This window comes from Copadichromis virginalis, linkage group LG5 (genome assembly GCF_057382275.1).
Source record: "Copadichromis virginalis isolate Kocher_CV1m ecotype Utaka linkage group LG5, C_Virginalis_male_GT1.1, whole genome shotgun sequence".
Classification (NCBI taxonomy): Eukaryota; Metazoa; Chordata; class Actinopteri; order Cichliformes; family Cichlidae; genus Copadichromis; species Copadichromis virginalis.
Window position 1 is genome coordinate 11,121,164 of NC_140622.1, and position 13,984 is coordinate 11,135,147.

General features: G+C 40.2%; 2 protein-coding genes across 2 annotated transcripts; one reads left to right on the forward strand and one right to left on the reverse strand.

Annotated features, from left to right (window-relative positions):
- Positions 1-1,397: 1,397 nt before the first annotated feature.
- On the reverse strand, positions 1,398-8,597 carry mon1a (MON1 secretory trafficking family member A). Its single transcript, XM_085455847.1, has 6 exons — positions 8,274-8,597; positions 7,644-7,795; positions 5,221-5,601; positions 4,368-5,133; positions 3,920-4,067; positions 1,398-2,440 (listed from the first exon to the last, which is right to left on the reverse strand). The coding sequence occupies exons 2-6, from the start codon at positions 7,765-7,767 to the stop codon at positions 2,300-2,302; spliced, it is 1,560 nt and encodes a 519-aa protein (XP_085311973.1). The 5' UTR covers positions 7,768-7,795; positions 8,274-8,597; the 3' UTR covers positions 1,398-2,299.
- A 397-nt stretch (positions 8,598-8,994) lies between these two features.
- Positions 8,995-13,978, forward strand: traip (TRAF-interacting protein). The gene is made up of 16 exons (XM_085455856.1): positions 8,995-9,208; positions 9,433-9,551; positions 9,644-9,701; positions 9,803-9,886; positions 10,027-10,066; positions 10,166-10,293; positions 10,387-10,481; positions 10,714-10,827; positions 11,872-11,959; positions 12,054-12,143; positions 12,224-12,312; positions 12,418-12,573; positions 12,685-12,730; positions 12,845-12,943; positions 13,036-13,086; positions 13,285-13,978. The coding sequence occupies exons 2-16, from the start codon at positions 9,454-9,456 to the stop codon at positions 13,390-13,392; spliced, it is 1,344 nt and encodes a 447-aa protein (XP_085311982.1). The 5' UTR covers positions 8,995-9,208; positions 9,433-9,453; the 3' UTR covers positions 13,393-13,978.
- Positions 13,979-13,984: the final 6 nt, after the last annotated feature.

Here is a 13,984-nt window from a genome sequence, read left to right on the forward strand (position 1 = left end):
TCAGTGAACCGGCATGAGTTGCCAGTAAAGCACCTTGCTCACTGGCACTTCGGCGTCCTAATCAAGAGTAGAAGATCGAAGACCTCTCTTAGAATAATCAATGCACAGATATCCAGGGGGATTTGCAGAGTTGAGCTGCTGTTCGAACAATCAATAGTGAACACATATTGAACCTGAAGGACTCATTGACTGAGAAGAAGGAAATAAATTCCAAGGCAATACAGACTCACTAGAAATATCCAGTTTAAGGAGAAACTGCGTCTGCATTTCTTTGTTTTGAAAATATCTTTATTTCTACTGTGTGATTTTATACAAAACAAGTGAGATTAGAAATCAGTCCAATTATGAGTATCTTAACACAGAACAGCATAATTTCTTTTCGCCCTGTGCTCATCTGCCCTCTTCAGTTGATCGCTTGTATTTATGGGTTTGTTGTTGTTGTTGGGTTGGTGAAGTTTCTCCTTTTACTTTGTCTCCATATTCGGTTACAATCTGCGTTTACTTCTTTGAATCACTCCAGTGTAACAGAGTGCACACTGGCTCCAGTCCACAGGTTAAAGATGTTATTTTCATTCCAAAACCCGAGTTTAGATAACGCAACACTGAGTTTATATTTCACAACCCCCACAATAAATATTAATCGCAAATAGCTTGCTTTTTATAAACAATTATAAATGGATGACACCGGAAACCCTTCCTTGCATTATAAGTGCTGTGAGAGATAATATAAAGAATGCCGGTGCTGTAAGTCAAACTTTGGATCATAAACACAAGCTATTCTTTTTAAAGTCCTCCTCTAGCATTGCCTGTGCTCTGAAGGCTAGTTGGTTTCTGTTTTGTATCTAAACATCAGAGCAGACGCTGCTGAAGGAAAGAAGGAAAGATGAAAAGCTTACCTGTGCAGGTCAGTCACAGTCTTGAGGGAAGCAGCCACTGCCAGCTCTGCGCCTACTGTAAAACAGCGCGCGGGGGAAGGCGGGTTTTTCCTCAGGTAGAGTTAATATCACACGATTAGCTTAACACACAAACATATATATATATATATTTTTAAATATAAGCCCTTCTGTATTCGTTAGCGCCCGCTTCGTATTTAACTTTAACTCCCGGTTTGAATCGGTCCTCTGTACCTCAGCTGTGTCCTCGCTCCTCCCCTCACAGCTCCACACTGACACACACCAGCAGCACGAACAGAAGCCAATTAGCCCAGCGTCTATAGGTGGCCTCAGTCACTTTTTAATGCCATAAACGTTTCCTCCTTATCCCCCCCCCCCACCACTGCCCTGCCTGTTTCACAGCACCATAAAACTTACTCCTTTTGTTGTGCAAGTGTGCTCCGCGTTTGTGAGACGGAAGTGCTGCTGCTACTGCCATCTACGAAGTGCCTACAGTGTGAGGGGAAAAGAATGACACATCAGCTTGCAGGTCGTTTCTTTATTTACATATAATTTTGCAATTATGGGACTGCCATAAAGCATTACATATTTGTTTTGCACAATAACAGTTAAGGCATGATGTGACAAATGTGACAAGGCTAGATTCCTCAAGCATAGCAGGTTTCTAGGAAACAAAGCTTTAAGAGGCATGCAGAAATATATCATCTGTTAATGTGAGTATTATGGGTGAAAAGAAAGAGATGAACTGGAAAAATAATGGAGTTCATGTGGAATTCCTCTACAGTGGTGTTAAGAGAATACGTGTTATTACAAACTACTGACAGCAGTAAACAGGTCACAGGCTTTCTGTTTCAGTGTCCGTTACATAAACAAAGAGTGCATAGAGGTAAAAGGGTGATGCTTCCAACAGGAATGCTGTTAACCCATATTTTGCCAACATGTCTTCTAATTTGAAAATACATTCTACTGCAGTTCGAGGAATTTCCAGTTTATTCTTCATTTCTAAGAACTGAGTTAATACCATAAAAGACATTTTTTTTAAGTTGTCTGATGCATAATAGCCGTTACAGTAAAACCATTCTTCCATGAAAGATCTTTAACAACAGGTAAACACTGCAAGCTTCTGTGTTACCAAAAGTGCGGAGGCTTCTATCTGCTCTTCATTTTTTTAAATTAAAAGTTATAAAAAAATTTCGCCAGCTAAAATACAGCGTTAATTCAATTGCACAGCACACTTCATTACAAATCAGAGAATTAGAACAGAGCATTCCAAAAGTCAAAAAAAAAAGAAAATGCATAGGATTTGACAATCATCATACTCTTAAAGACTACTGCTTCATCATGCGTAGCTGCTGTTAGCACCACTGCAGTCTGTTTTCACAATACTGCTTTACGTTTCAGGAGGCTCAGTATGTGAGAGGACTGAGGATGAAGAGGCGATCCTCCTCCTTCCTGATCCACTTCAGCAGTTTATTGACAGCGGCGAACGCTGAGGCCTTGGTCGCCAGCGGACTAAAGCAGAGGTAAAGCTCAAAGCCACTTGTCACCTGCAAAGGAGAGAAGGCACAACGAGACAAATGGGGCATGAAAAAGCTCTGTGTAGTAGAAGGATATTTTTCTGTTAAAGAAGTTCAGAAATGTGGTTCAATGTAAGAAATTGTTACAGTCTGCAAAATTACTGTAGCTACTGCATTTCAGATCAATGATGAGTGATTAAAGCTTAATGTCTGATGTCTTTAGTCAAAACAAACTTTGTACTTGACGCCAGGAGGCTAAAATCTTGCTTATTATGAGTAATATTCATTTTTGCACATTACTGTTAATGTTGTGCAATTATCATTAATGGCACATTTAATCAAAAATTTGTGTTATATGCACATTGAAAATGTTTAAAAAAAACTAATTATGTAATGACAGTATATTTTTTGTAACAATATTTGTAAAGCATTGCACCACATTTAGAATGATGACCCTTTTTCAATACGTTTCTTTAAGATATATATTTAACCACACAACATGCAGTTAGAAGGGGGGGGGGGGGGGAAGAGTGGTCAACAACTTTCCAGAAGTGTCAATGTGGACATTACTTTTATTGTTATTTTATGTGTATGTGATGGTAATGTGCAAGGGTCTGCACAAGCACAAAGCTGCTAACACAAAGCTGGTAATGAAGGACAAAGGTTATTCCAGTAAGCTATAATTAAACTCGTTGTGGGAATAAAAAACAAAAAAACACTAACACACTAATTAAAATAGAAATTAAAAAACATAAGCAGTATCTTCTTTATCTTCTTTAGGCTGGGGGATGCAGCATTTTCCAAAAAGAATTATTTATGGATCATGTTCACACGTGGCTTTTTTACTGTATGATAGAGCTTCAACCTGCATTTGTGCATGGCACAGTGAACTGGGTTCACAGACAGTGACTGGAAGTGTTCCTGAGCCCATGCAGAGATTTCCATGACAGAATAATTGCTGTTAACGGCAGCCAATGCTGATTTTTGGCCTTGTCCTTTGCCCACTAAGATTTGCGTTTTGATCATATTAGGTACTGTAGATGATGAGAAACTCAAAGTCTTCACATTTTTATATTGAAGAATATTATTCTGAAAATTTCCAAGAATTTGTAGACATTTTTTCTCTCTAAGATGCTCTTTTTATACGCAGTCATGTTACTGACCTGTTGCCAGTTAACCTATTTGATTGCAAAATGTTAATCCAGCTGTTGATAATACTGCATTGTGAATGGAAAAACTGATGTAAAGTTTATGCCAGCAATCAAAATTATTTATGACTTTATTAAATGGACAATTGACCCTAATAAGGCAAATAGTTCCCCCCCCCAAAAAAAAAGAAAAAACAAAACAAAAACAAAAAAACAGTAAGCTAACTAAATGTGTATGAACAATGTCAACAATCCAGTGTCCAGTATTCATTTTGTACACACCAAATGCTTTAAATGGCTGTCAGCTTAAAAATAATTGTTCAAAAACAATAAACCATTTTAATCAGAACACCAGACTCACCTGTGCCAGCAAGTTTTCAGTTTCCCTGCAGCGGTAGTAGTAACGGAGAGGTCTGGTTGGATGGCGCAAGCAGCTGTGAAGTTCCTGGTACAAGCTCAGCAGCCTTTCCTGCTCTCCATCAGACTGGTACACCATCGGAAACTCGGGGCTGAAGGTGGAAAATATCCAAGAACAAGGATTTGTGTTCATGACAAAAAATATATACATATAAGAATGCAAATCTTTGTATACTGATGATCATTTTACTGGCCCAGATAAAATCAAGTGTCATCTGCTCTCATGAAGTTGTCATTTATGTAAATTTTTCGTAATACCGAAAACATCTGAGTAGATGTGTTTATACAGTGAAAGGAAAATGTTCTTGAATTAACAGGATTAATGACTGTTAAAATACTCTGATCGTTATCTAAAAACCCCTAAATTTGACAAACACAGTCTAACCACTCACCTGGTGTACAGTCCGGAGCTCTTTGATTTATACAGGAAGTGCCTGAGCTCTGGGATGCCAACCTGCACCACGGAGTAACTGGGACATTTCACCGCCTCCTTCAGGGCCTGGTAGGCACTACGCTTGCTCAGCCTTTCCATAAACTTCTGCTTGCAGTCGGACATGTTAAAGAAGTCCTCTCTTTCAGTTGAGACCAGAATGAGACAGAGCTGGGAAGCAGGCTCCAGGTAAGAAATGTGAGCGTGGAAAAATCCTGCGGTGTTGAACTTTGGCAGACAGATCGGCGTCCAGCCTTCACCTTCTCGGAAGGAAGAGGAGGAACCGACGAGGTTGAAGACCAGGTGCAAGTCTATGTGGTGGAGGAACTGGTCCTTCTTCCTGACCAGGGTGACCAGGCGATCGCCGGCCAGCAATATGGAGAACACCAGGTTTTTGGATTTAGCGGCCTGTAGGCTCGATGACACTACGTCCCTGGCAGAGCTGGGGAGGGGCAGGCAAGTGACGGCACTGAGCAGCAGGCCGGGGTCTCGTTCCAGCCGGATCAACAGGTTGTCAGTGAGATACTCGGAGCCGGCCAGCAAACGCCGCAAGTCGTAGTTCTGCTTGTGCTGGAAGATGTGGTTGAGCTGGGTGAGGGTGAGCAGGCTGACTATCTGGTAGTAGATGTATTGCAGCTCCCGCAGCATCTCCTTGTCTGATTGACAGGTGCGTGACACTCCCACCAGGACCAGAGGACTCTTGGTGAGGAAAACCACTTTACAGCCATCTGACACAAACGTATTAACAGCACTTACATTAAGATACGACATATTTGTTTAGAGAATTAAATGTTGCTGCCAAAGTATAATCTGACCTGCATGGATGGAGCGGATGATGTTCTTCTCAGCCTCGACAAACGACACGAGAGCCATCATCACCCCCATGGTGCTCGACAGCGCCTCTTCCGTGCCGTAGCGAGTGTAGATTGGTTTCCCCGCCTCACTCAGCACAAACACGTGTTTTTTGTGGCTCCGCCACGCCTCACTGGACACATCCTCCTCCTTAGTCCTATCCGACAGGTCATTGCTGTGTTGTTCATCTATATTTTGTTCAGCAACAAGTGCCTTGAGCCCCTCTTCATGCTGCTCTTCTGATTTGCCTGAATCAGCTGTCCTCAGGGCTTCTTCTTCAGCTTCAGCAGTTAAATCCTCAAATGAGTGTGCATGGATGAACATGGCACTCTTCTGGCCAGCACCTGTATTAATATAAATGATGACAAACTTTGTCCGTAAAAGATTTAAAAAAAAAAAAAAAAAAAAAAAAAGCTAGAAAAGCTCTATATAAATATGAGCACAGTACATCACATGGCAGACATTTCTGGACAGTTCCTTTGGAAAACAAAACTCCAGGAAGTTTGAATGCTACTTTCTAAAAGGACATGTGGCCAATGACCACATATACAACTGCCAAAGTAACCACCAAGTCCTCTTTTAGTGTTTTCTCAGTTTGCAGCATTTATAGCGGTTTTCATAATCAAACATTTTTCCCATGTAGAAAAAAAGAAAAATAAAAAATAAAGAAAAATAGTGGACTGTTAGTATCAGGCTCATTCTCACTACTGAAAATCATGTGTTTGGTTAAGGGATGGGGTAAGGGTGGAGCATGAAGGAGACACAGACATGACCCCTCTTTGCTCAGCGTAAATTCTTCATACTCTTACCTGCCGAACAATCAAACACACAGATTTTTTTTTATGCTTGGAAGCAGGCCTCGTGTTTAATGTGCCCGTTTAATTTGCATTCACACGTACAGCCAGGTAATGTAGAAATGCTGCTTAGCTCAAGGCAGATTCAACACAATGGAAAGTGGAGATGTATACATAATTTAAAAGATTTTCAGTTTGCGTTTCTACAAGAGGAAAAAAAAAAAAAAGTGGCTGGTTTGGAAAATGTGTTAAATTCCCCAACTTTGCTGGAGAACAAAACTGGGCATTCCTGTGGGAACCAACTAGCTGGAAAAGGCATCCAAGACAGATGACAGAGATGAATTATGTACATTTACAGGACAAGACTTGATTCTTTTATTTGAAAAACTGATTAATTTTGAACATGGTATGCAACTCTAGAACAATCCACAAAAAACAGAAGTTCAATTTAGTCTATTATCGTATTAGTCACACATGTTTTAACTTTAGGTTATCACACTTCAGAGCTGCTGCAGTGAATAAAATGAACAACCTCTGGCCAAAGCTTATCTAATTAGAAGAACAAGAATAAGGCAACTGTGATAGCGAAAGAGTACGCTAAGACTTCAAAATGTCCTGTTTAGCTCCAGTTTGAGAAGAGCAAATCCATACAGTGTTACATCATCTCTCCTGTCATTGTTGGATTTATTCAAAGCAGGATGTGATGCAGCAGATGAAAGCAGCTGCAGCAAACTTTCATTGTGACAAACTGACAAATTTTCCCCAGATTTTTTTTGCAGTCAACAGATGGTCATATCATTAAATTCTCATGAGAAAACATGGCAGCATTTGAAGGGAATATTGTGCAACTGTAACACTAGCTCTAAAACAGCAGACAACCTGTAAATATATTCACCATTTCTTACATAGACAGGATGTGCATATTCATGCTGTCTCTCACACACAGAGTATTCAGTATGCGTTCACCGGACACTGCACAGCTACAACAATGTGAAACAGAGAAGTCCAATTCATGGGAAAGTTTTCAGAAGTGTCAGCACTGAAAGAGTGTTAATGTCTTTTCTTTGTGCTACAATCATAAAAAAGACAATATTCCAGGCAAAGATACTGCAGGGATTTTGTACTTGAAATAGAAAACAGTTGATGATTACTTGGCCCTGCCCTGCCTTGATATTTGTCTAGCCCAACTGGAAGCTTTTATGGTCTACTGTAACCGTTGTGATCACTGATCATGTCCTGCAATGTTTCGCAATACAATCCTATGAGGGATTGGCCACAAAGTAGCGTGGCACAATTCTATTCACCCACGACTTCTTTAAGACACCTAGACTTACCTGCAGTCTTTGAAATGAGAGCGCAGTCAGTGGTGTAATCCCACTGATAGTGGCTAAGTGAACTACCTGGAAAATATTTCTTGCGTTAGCATTACCTTAGACTGGAACAAATGCAAGAGGAAGTTCACACATACTACACCTGCATATTTGACGTTTTTTCACTACTATGCAGTGGTTCCAGTTTTGCAGATGTATGTTAAATATGTTTAAAATCATACTTGTCTCTGTGTGTTTACAGACAAGCGGCACAACACTTACCTGGTTCAGTTCCCTCTACCAGACCAGGTATGGGGCTGTCCGCCCTGACTGAGCGAAGGCGGTCTACAGGAGCCAGAGTTCCACTTTCCCATGATGCAGTCGCCTTTTGGGCTTCACCTTCCATCACTGCTACTTAAGGCTAGGACACGCACCTGGAAAGATAGACAGACAAAGGGCTATAGGACCAAAGGGCAACAACTTCGTGACTGAGTCTTGGATTTATGGTGGTGTGCCATTACAGTGACATGACACGGTCACCACGAGTCGGTTCAACTGAAATCAAATAAAGCCCTACAGTTAGGTAGTGAAGATTAACTGTTTATTGGAAGCGGGGGGAAACAGAGCTAAACCGGAATGTCCTCCTTGCTCCAAGGAAGGCTGAAACCAACTATGGAAACAAAATGAGTCTCGAAAGAATAACATATTCACACGCAGTATATTTACATTCACATCGTTTTTTCTTGCTTAGCATCCTGAATTATCACAGGCGTCACATATGTTTGACTTCAAAAGCTACTTTGATTGCTGACTTTAGCATGTAGTCAAACAAACGCTATCTCAGACACGTTTAATCGCCTTCGCTCTCAACCAGAGCACTCAAGACCCCTTCAAATACTTCAAAAAGATTACCTTTCATTTCCACAGCTGTCTGCATCTGAATGTTATGCTCCCCAACTCGTTTGCCACAGTTGCTGCTAGCTAACTAGCAGAAACCGCATAGAAGAACTTCTTGAATCATGCCCTGGTTGGTTGCGGAAGTGCGAATTGTGGGATATGAAGTTCCCTGCCAGAGGGTTTATACACTTTTTATCACTCGTTTCCCAGGAGTAATAAAAATGCCGAGTTCATCTGAATAAAATAAAATACGGAGAATTGTCTTTGAAATAGTTAAGAATTAATTTAATGGGTTAATTTTGAATATTACAGCATGCAAGTTACTTATAACACACTGCCATCTTTGATCTTGCTGGTGCTTTCAGGTCACGCAGGACATGAAACAACTGTGCCTGATTATTAAATTACACGATTGTCACGAGACTCAGATACTTAATTTGTCAGACAGAAAACATTGTATATGAAATGTTAAATAATATTTTTGTGTGAGAAAGGTTTGTGAATATATTTGCGAGCTATTTCAATGTGTTTAAAATAATATTTTGTTGTTTTCACTGTGACTCTGCATATGTGAGGGATAAAAGCAAAAAAAAACAAGGGAAAAAAAAAGTGTTGACACATTTGTTGAGTGACACTAAATTGTAACTTCTCCAGGGAAAACGTATTAATTGTTTTAAATAGCAAACGTTTATAGCGACTGAGCTAAATTTTAATACAAAATACGTTGGCGTAGATTCTAACAGCTCATTTATGTTCCGGGGCGGAGCTTTGGTTTGAACGTGCAGCGGGGAACTGGCCAGCGATGGCGTTACCATTGTGTTTGTGTTAGCTTGAAAGGAAATTTCCTAAATTATCTCACTTTATGTGTGTACAATGAAAATTTTCATGTACAGTTGGTGATGCTTCAGTTTATAACGAAGGATTATGCAGTAACTTGATATCTTTGTTTGGTAAGCATGACAGCTCACGATAAGGCTATGGCTAACATTGGTTATCTATATGTAGCTGCTTAACCAGGGTAGCGGAATAGTAAGGCCCACTGACTTTAGCCAGTGCTAACTGTTTTAGCCTACAAATATTATGTAACACTACCGAAACGCGTATGATCAGGGAGTGAATATCACGATTTGTATTTCACTGTTTTTAACAATGTCGTACGCTGTTTCCAAAACAGGGTGATCGTTGTGCCGGTAAGATGCCTATTCGAGCATATTGCACTATTTGCTCAGATTTCTTTGATCACTCCAGAGATGTTGCTGCCATTCACTGCGGACACACTTTCCATTATGAATGGTAACTATACACAAACTCAAATCTGAACAAAACAACTTTTTTCAGTTCATGGCATCTTTTAAGTTATTTTCGTTCCCCTCTTTTTCTTCTAGTCTTCTTCAGTGGTTTCAGACAGCCCCTACAAAAACCTGTCCACAGTGTAGGAAACAGGTACAGTAACGCTACATTGTCAAACTACCAGCACAGACCGTGGCAAGTTGAGTTACAAAGGAAAGATTGAGCTTCAATGACATTTTGATGTTTGTGTGTAGGTCAGCACCAGGCACATTATCAGCAAGCTCTTCTTTGACATTGGTGGAGAGGAGGACAGCACGGCTGACCCGGAAAGCTTACAGGTACCAATCCTACAGCAATATAAAACTCTTCACGCCTTCTGGCATGTAAAACAGAACCTAAATGTGGTCTTTCCTATTGCTATTGTTTGGATTTGTTTTAGGGTGTTATCTTCTGACTGTATTTCTTCTCTTGTTTGCAGAATGAGGTTGATAGAGTCAAGGCACTTCTGAGCTCTAAAGGTGAGAAATTAAACTCTTGAGTACAACTGTTACAAAGTTATGCTAGATTGTAAGGAAGCAGGCAGCGCTAGATTGATCATCTGTCTGGTCAATTTGTAGAGCGAGACTTGCGGGACAAACAGAAGGTGGTGGAGAGTTTAAAGGACTCCATGGACAAGCAGAGGCGAGACCTAGACAGTTTGCGGAAGGAGATTAAAGAAAAGGAGATGCTTTGTTCTGCCCTCAAAGTATGAGCTCTCTGTTCTTCATTGTTGAAAAGCTGCAATATCCACACTGATTCACAGTCACTGCAACTAATATTATGTTCTAACGTCTCACAGACACAGATGTCATATATGGAGACGCAACAAAATGAAGTTCAGGCTGCCAAGGAAGAAGTCCGGAGCTTAAGGACCAAGTTGAGAACATTTGAAAGGTATCTGCAGCCCATTGTATTATATTCAAGCTCCTGTGATTGTAGAGGAAAAGATAAAGATTGTTTAAGATGATCTTTGACAAGTGCGCAAACGTATACCAGTGCATTTGGGCAACTGCAACCTGAGTCTTACACTACAGCTATAATGACATGAAATATGTGCATATGGTCCAGTGATTGTCTTCATTGTTAAAGAGCATCATATTCACTCTGTGCATTGTTTTCTCCTCAGCTTGGATGTGTTGTTACAGGGCCAGAGAGCAGAGGTTGAGTCCATGATCACAGATATGGGTATCAGCCAGGCAGCAGTGGAGCAGCTCTCAATCTACTGCATCTCTCTGAAAAAGTAAGTATATGGAGATTATTACTAAATCGGCCGAGTACCATCTTAAAAATATTGGAAAAATTGTGGCAAAGAAAGATTTTGAAAAGCTTATTTGTGCATTTATTTTCAGTAGACTAAAGTATCTTAATGGAGTCTTTACTGGTTGCTGCCAGAGTCCTGACCAGCACCAGGAAAATGGATCATATTACAGCAGTTTTGAAATCATTGCATGGCTTCCTGTGTGTAAAAGCATTTATTTAAAATTCTGCTAATGGTTTAGAAAGCATTGAATGATCTTGAACCTGAATATATAGCTGACCTACTTGAGGGCTATGATGCTTCTAGACCTCTTAGGTCCTCAGGAACAGGCTTACTTTAGTATTGCTAAGGCTAGAACCAAACAAGGTGAGGTAGCATTTAGTGTTGTGGAATAAACTCCCCTCACACCTCCAGTGTGCAGAATCCATTAGTTACTTCAAATCAGGATTAAAAACGGTTTTGTGTAGTTTTTACATAAAATATACATTTAATTGTAATTATTGTATTTTTCTTTTTGTTCAAAGGTTAAATTTTACTTAAGTTGTTTCAGGTTTACCCTTGGTGTTGACTCTTGCCGTCGAGGGCTTTTTAGTTAATACTGAAATAGTTTTGCAGAAAGGAAGGGTCGAATATTTCTCTTAAAGTCTCTTGTGTTGCATCAGAAAATGTCTGTTAGGTGTTGCTTCTATAAGTCATTAATTTCAAGGGTTCTCTCACATTTCTGCTGCCTGTACATTGAATAATTACTCAGTGTGTTCTATAAAGATGTGAAATATGGAGCGGTTTGTGGTGTTAGTTTAATCAGATTGTGTGCTTGTCTATATTTGTGACCCAGATGAAGATCATACCACCTTTCTCCTGTAAATCTGAGCTTTTGGGAAATATGTTCCAGAATCTTTTAATAAGTTGGACAACATTTGTGTGTTTGAAAGTACTTCTTTTGGAGCTTTTTGTTCAGGTATTTAGTTCTAATGACCACAGCATCCGCTCAGTATTTACTGCTGATCTCTTTTCTTTCTTTCTCAGAGAGTATGATAACCTCAAAGGAACTTTGAAAGCTTCAAATGATATGTGTGAGAAACTGAAGAGAGAAGTGCTGTCCTCAAACAACAAGGTCATTCGACATAAGAAGATCGCCTCACCAATAAGAAATGGGACTTCGGTGCGGAACCTTTGATTTAAGTGCTCTGTGGTGTTTGTCATTTCAGTTACAAAAAACTACAATAGAGGTGAATCAGACCAAAGAGGACATGAAGTCTCTGCAGAGCGATCTGGCCTGTGCTGACAAAGAAATCTCTGTAAGGCAGATCAAACAAATCTGTTTATTTGTTATGTCGGATGTGCGTGGTTGTGATTTCTGTGTGCAACCTGTCCACAGAGCCTGAAGAAGAAAGTGGAGTTTCTTCAGAAATCTCTGAGCACACCAACGAGGACTAACGAAGCCGTCAGTCGGCTCATCTTTGAAAGGTGCGTCTCCAGCTGTGGGACTTCATTCTCCTCGTGCTTTTGACAGGATGCTTAAGAATGCATTTGCTTTATGCGCTCACGCACTTGTTGCTGCCTTCCCGTCAGCCCTGCCCCACTGGAGCTGAAGCAGCCTCGCCTCCACCATCCAGCAGATAGCGAGGACATTGACCTCAACATGACCTACAACATCACTACGCCAGACGACGGGGCCAAGAGACCAACGCAGGTTCCATTGAAGAAAATGCGTCTCGATCCACCCGTGTAAGAGTCATGTCACTCAGTGCGGAAATGTTTTCTTCTGTGTTTAGAGTAGTTTGAAATCCATCTGCTCTTTTTGTAACAAAGTATAAACTGGAAATGTTGGTTTTTCAGAACGTCTGTATCCAAACACAGGGAGAAAACGTCAGCTTTAAGCAAGGTAGCCTTCTTCTAATAAATGCATCATTAAATAACTGATCTATATATAATTTGTTTTTAATTTTTTAATTAATTTATTGTATTGTTTTATATTTATGTATTTTTTGTTTCTCAGAATCGCGATGAAGATCTGGACCCTTTTTTAAGGAACTCCCTCCTCTTCAGGAAGAAAACCTTTGGCAGCATGTTGGAGCCTCAGAGGAAGCCTGGAGCTGTAAGTGCAGCCGACTCTCGCAAACTGTTTCCTTGTCCCATTTTGTCATCATCAGTGTTTTGTTGAAGGGGGAAAATGTTTTTGCGTTTCAGGTCAGAACTGGTTATGATGGATTAGGAGGACGAACTAAATTCATCCAGCCTGTATCCTTTTTGTCATTAGTGATTCTGCATGTGTTACTTGTCTTCTAGCGTTTGAGGTTCACTGAAGAATGTTTGATGTGTGTGTTTGTGTATATATGTAAGAGCCAGGGAGCACCGTCTGGCTTCAGATAGATGTTATTTATAACCACAAGATAAATGTAGGTCGCATCGATCCTTAACCAAGCGCTCCACCTCCAGTCTCCTTTGTCACAGATTCGTCCACTGATGAAAGCTAAAAGGAAAAAGGTAACACGGCCCCCATCCAAGACCGCCACTTGCATGACCCTGGACGACTTCCTCGAGTAAATTTTGGTGTCAGAGGTCAAGACACTGACTTCTGTAAAGAAGCATGTTGGCACTGCTCTAAAACCGAGAACCTGGCTGTGGGTTTTTTTGATTTGTTTGTTTTTGCCACTCAACACCAAAAAAGCATTTGGGAATGAACTTTTATCTAAAAGAAATGACAAATGTTGGCATTTGGGTGAACTGCAAACCCTGCTCTACATTTATTTTTTTGTGCTGATATGAATTTGTTTGTGTAGGCAGTGTCTTGTGTTTTGAAGCCTCGTAGTTCTGTGGGAGTGTATTTGTTTGTGAGAGAGAAACAGCTACTTGAGAAATTTGACTGAGGGTTGCGATGATTATAAAATTCTGGGCCAGTGTCTAATGCGATACTTTTTTGTTATTTATTCCCCATTTGCTTTTCCAGTGTGGCAAACAAAAATCTTTATCATTTAAAAAAAAAAAGTCTTTGAAATGCTTTGCTATTTTTCACCCTGTTTTCCCTGACTAACCTACATGGGGAGTTACTGTAGGTATTTTTTCTTTTAGATTTAATTGTCATGCTGGATGTAAGCAAACTCAAATAATAAACAATATTTTTTTATTAAGATTCTTT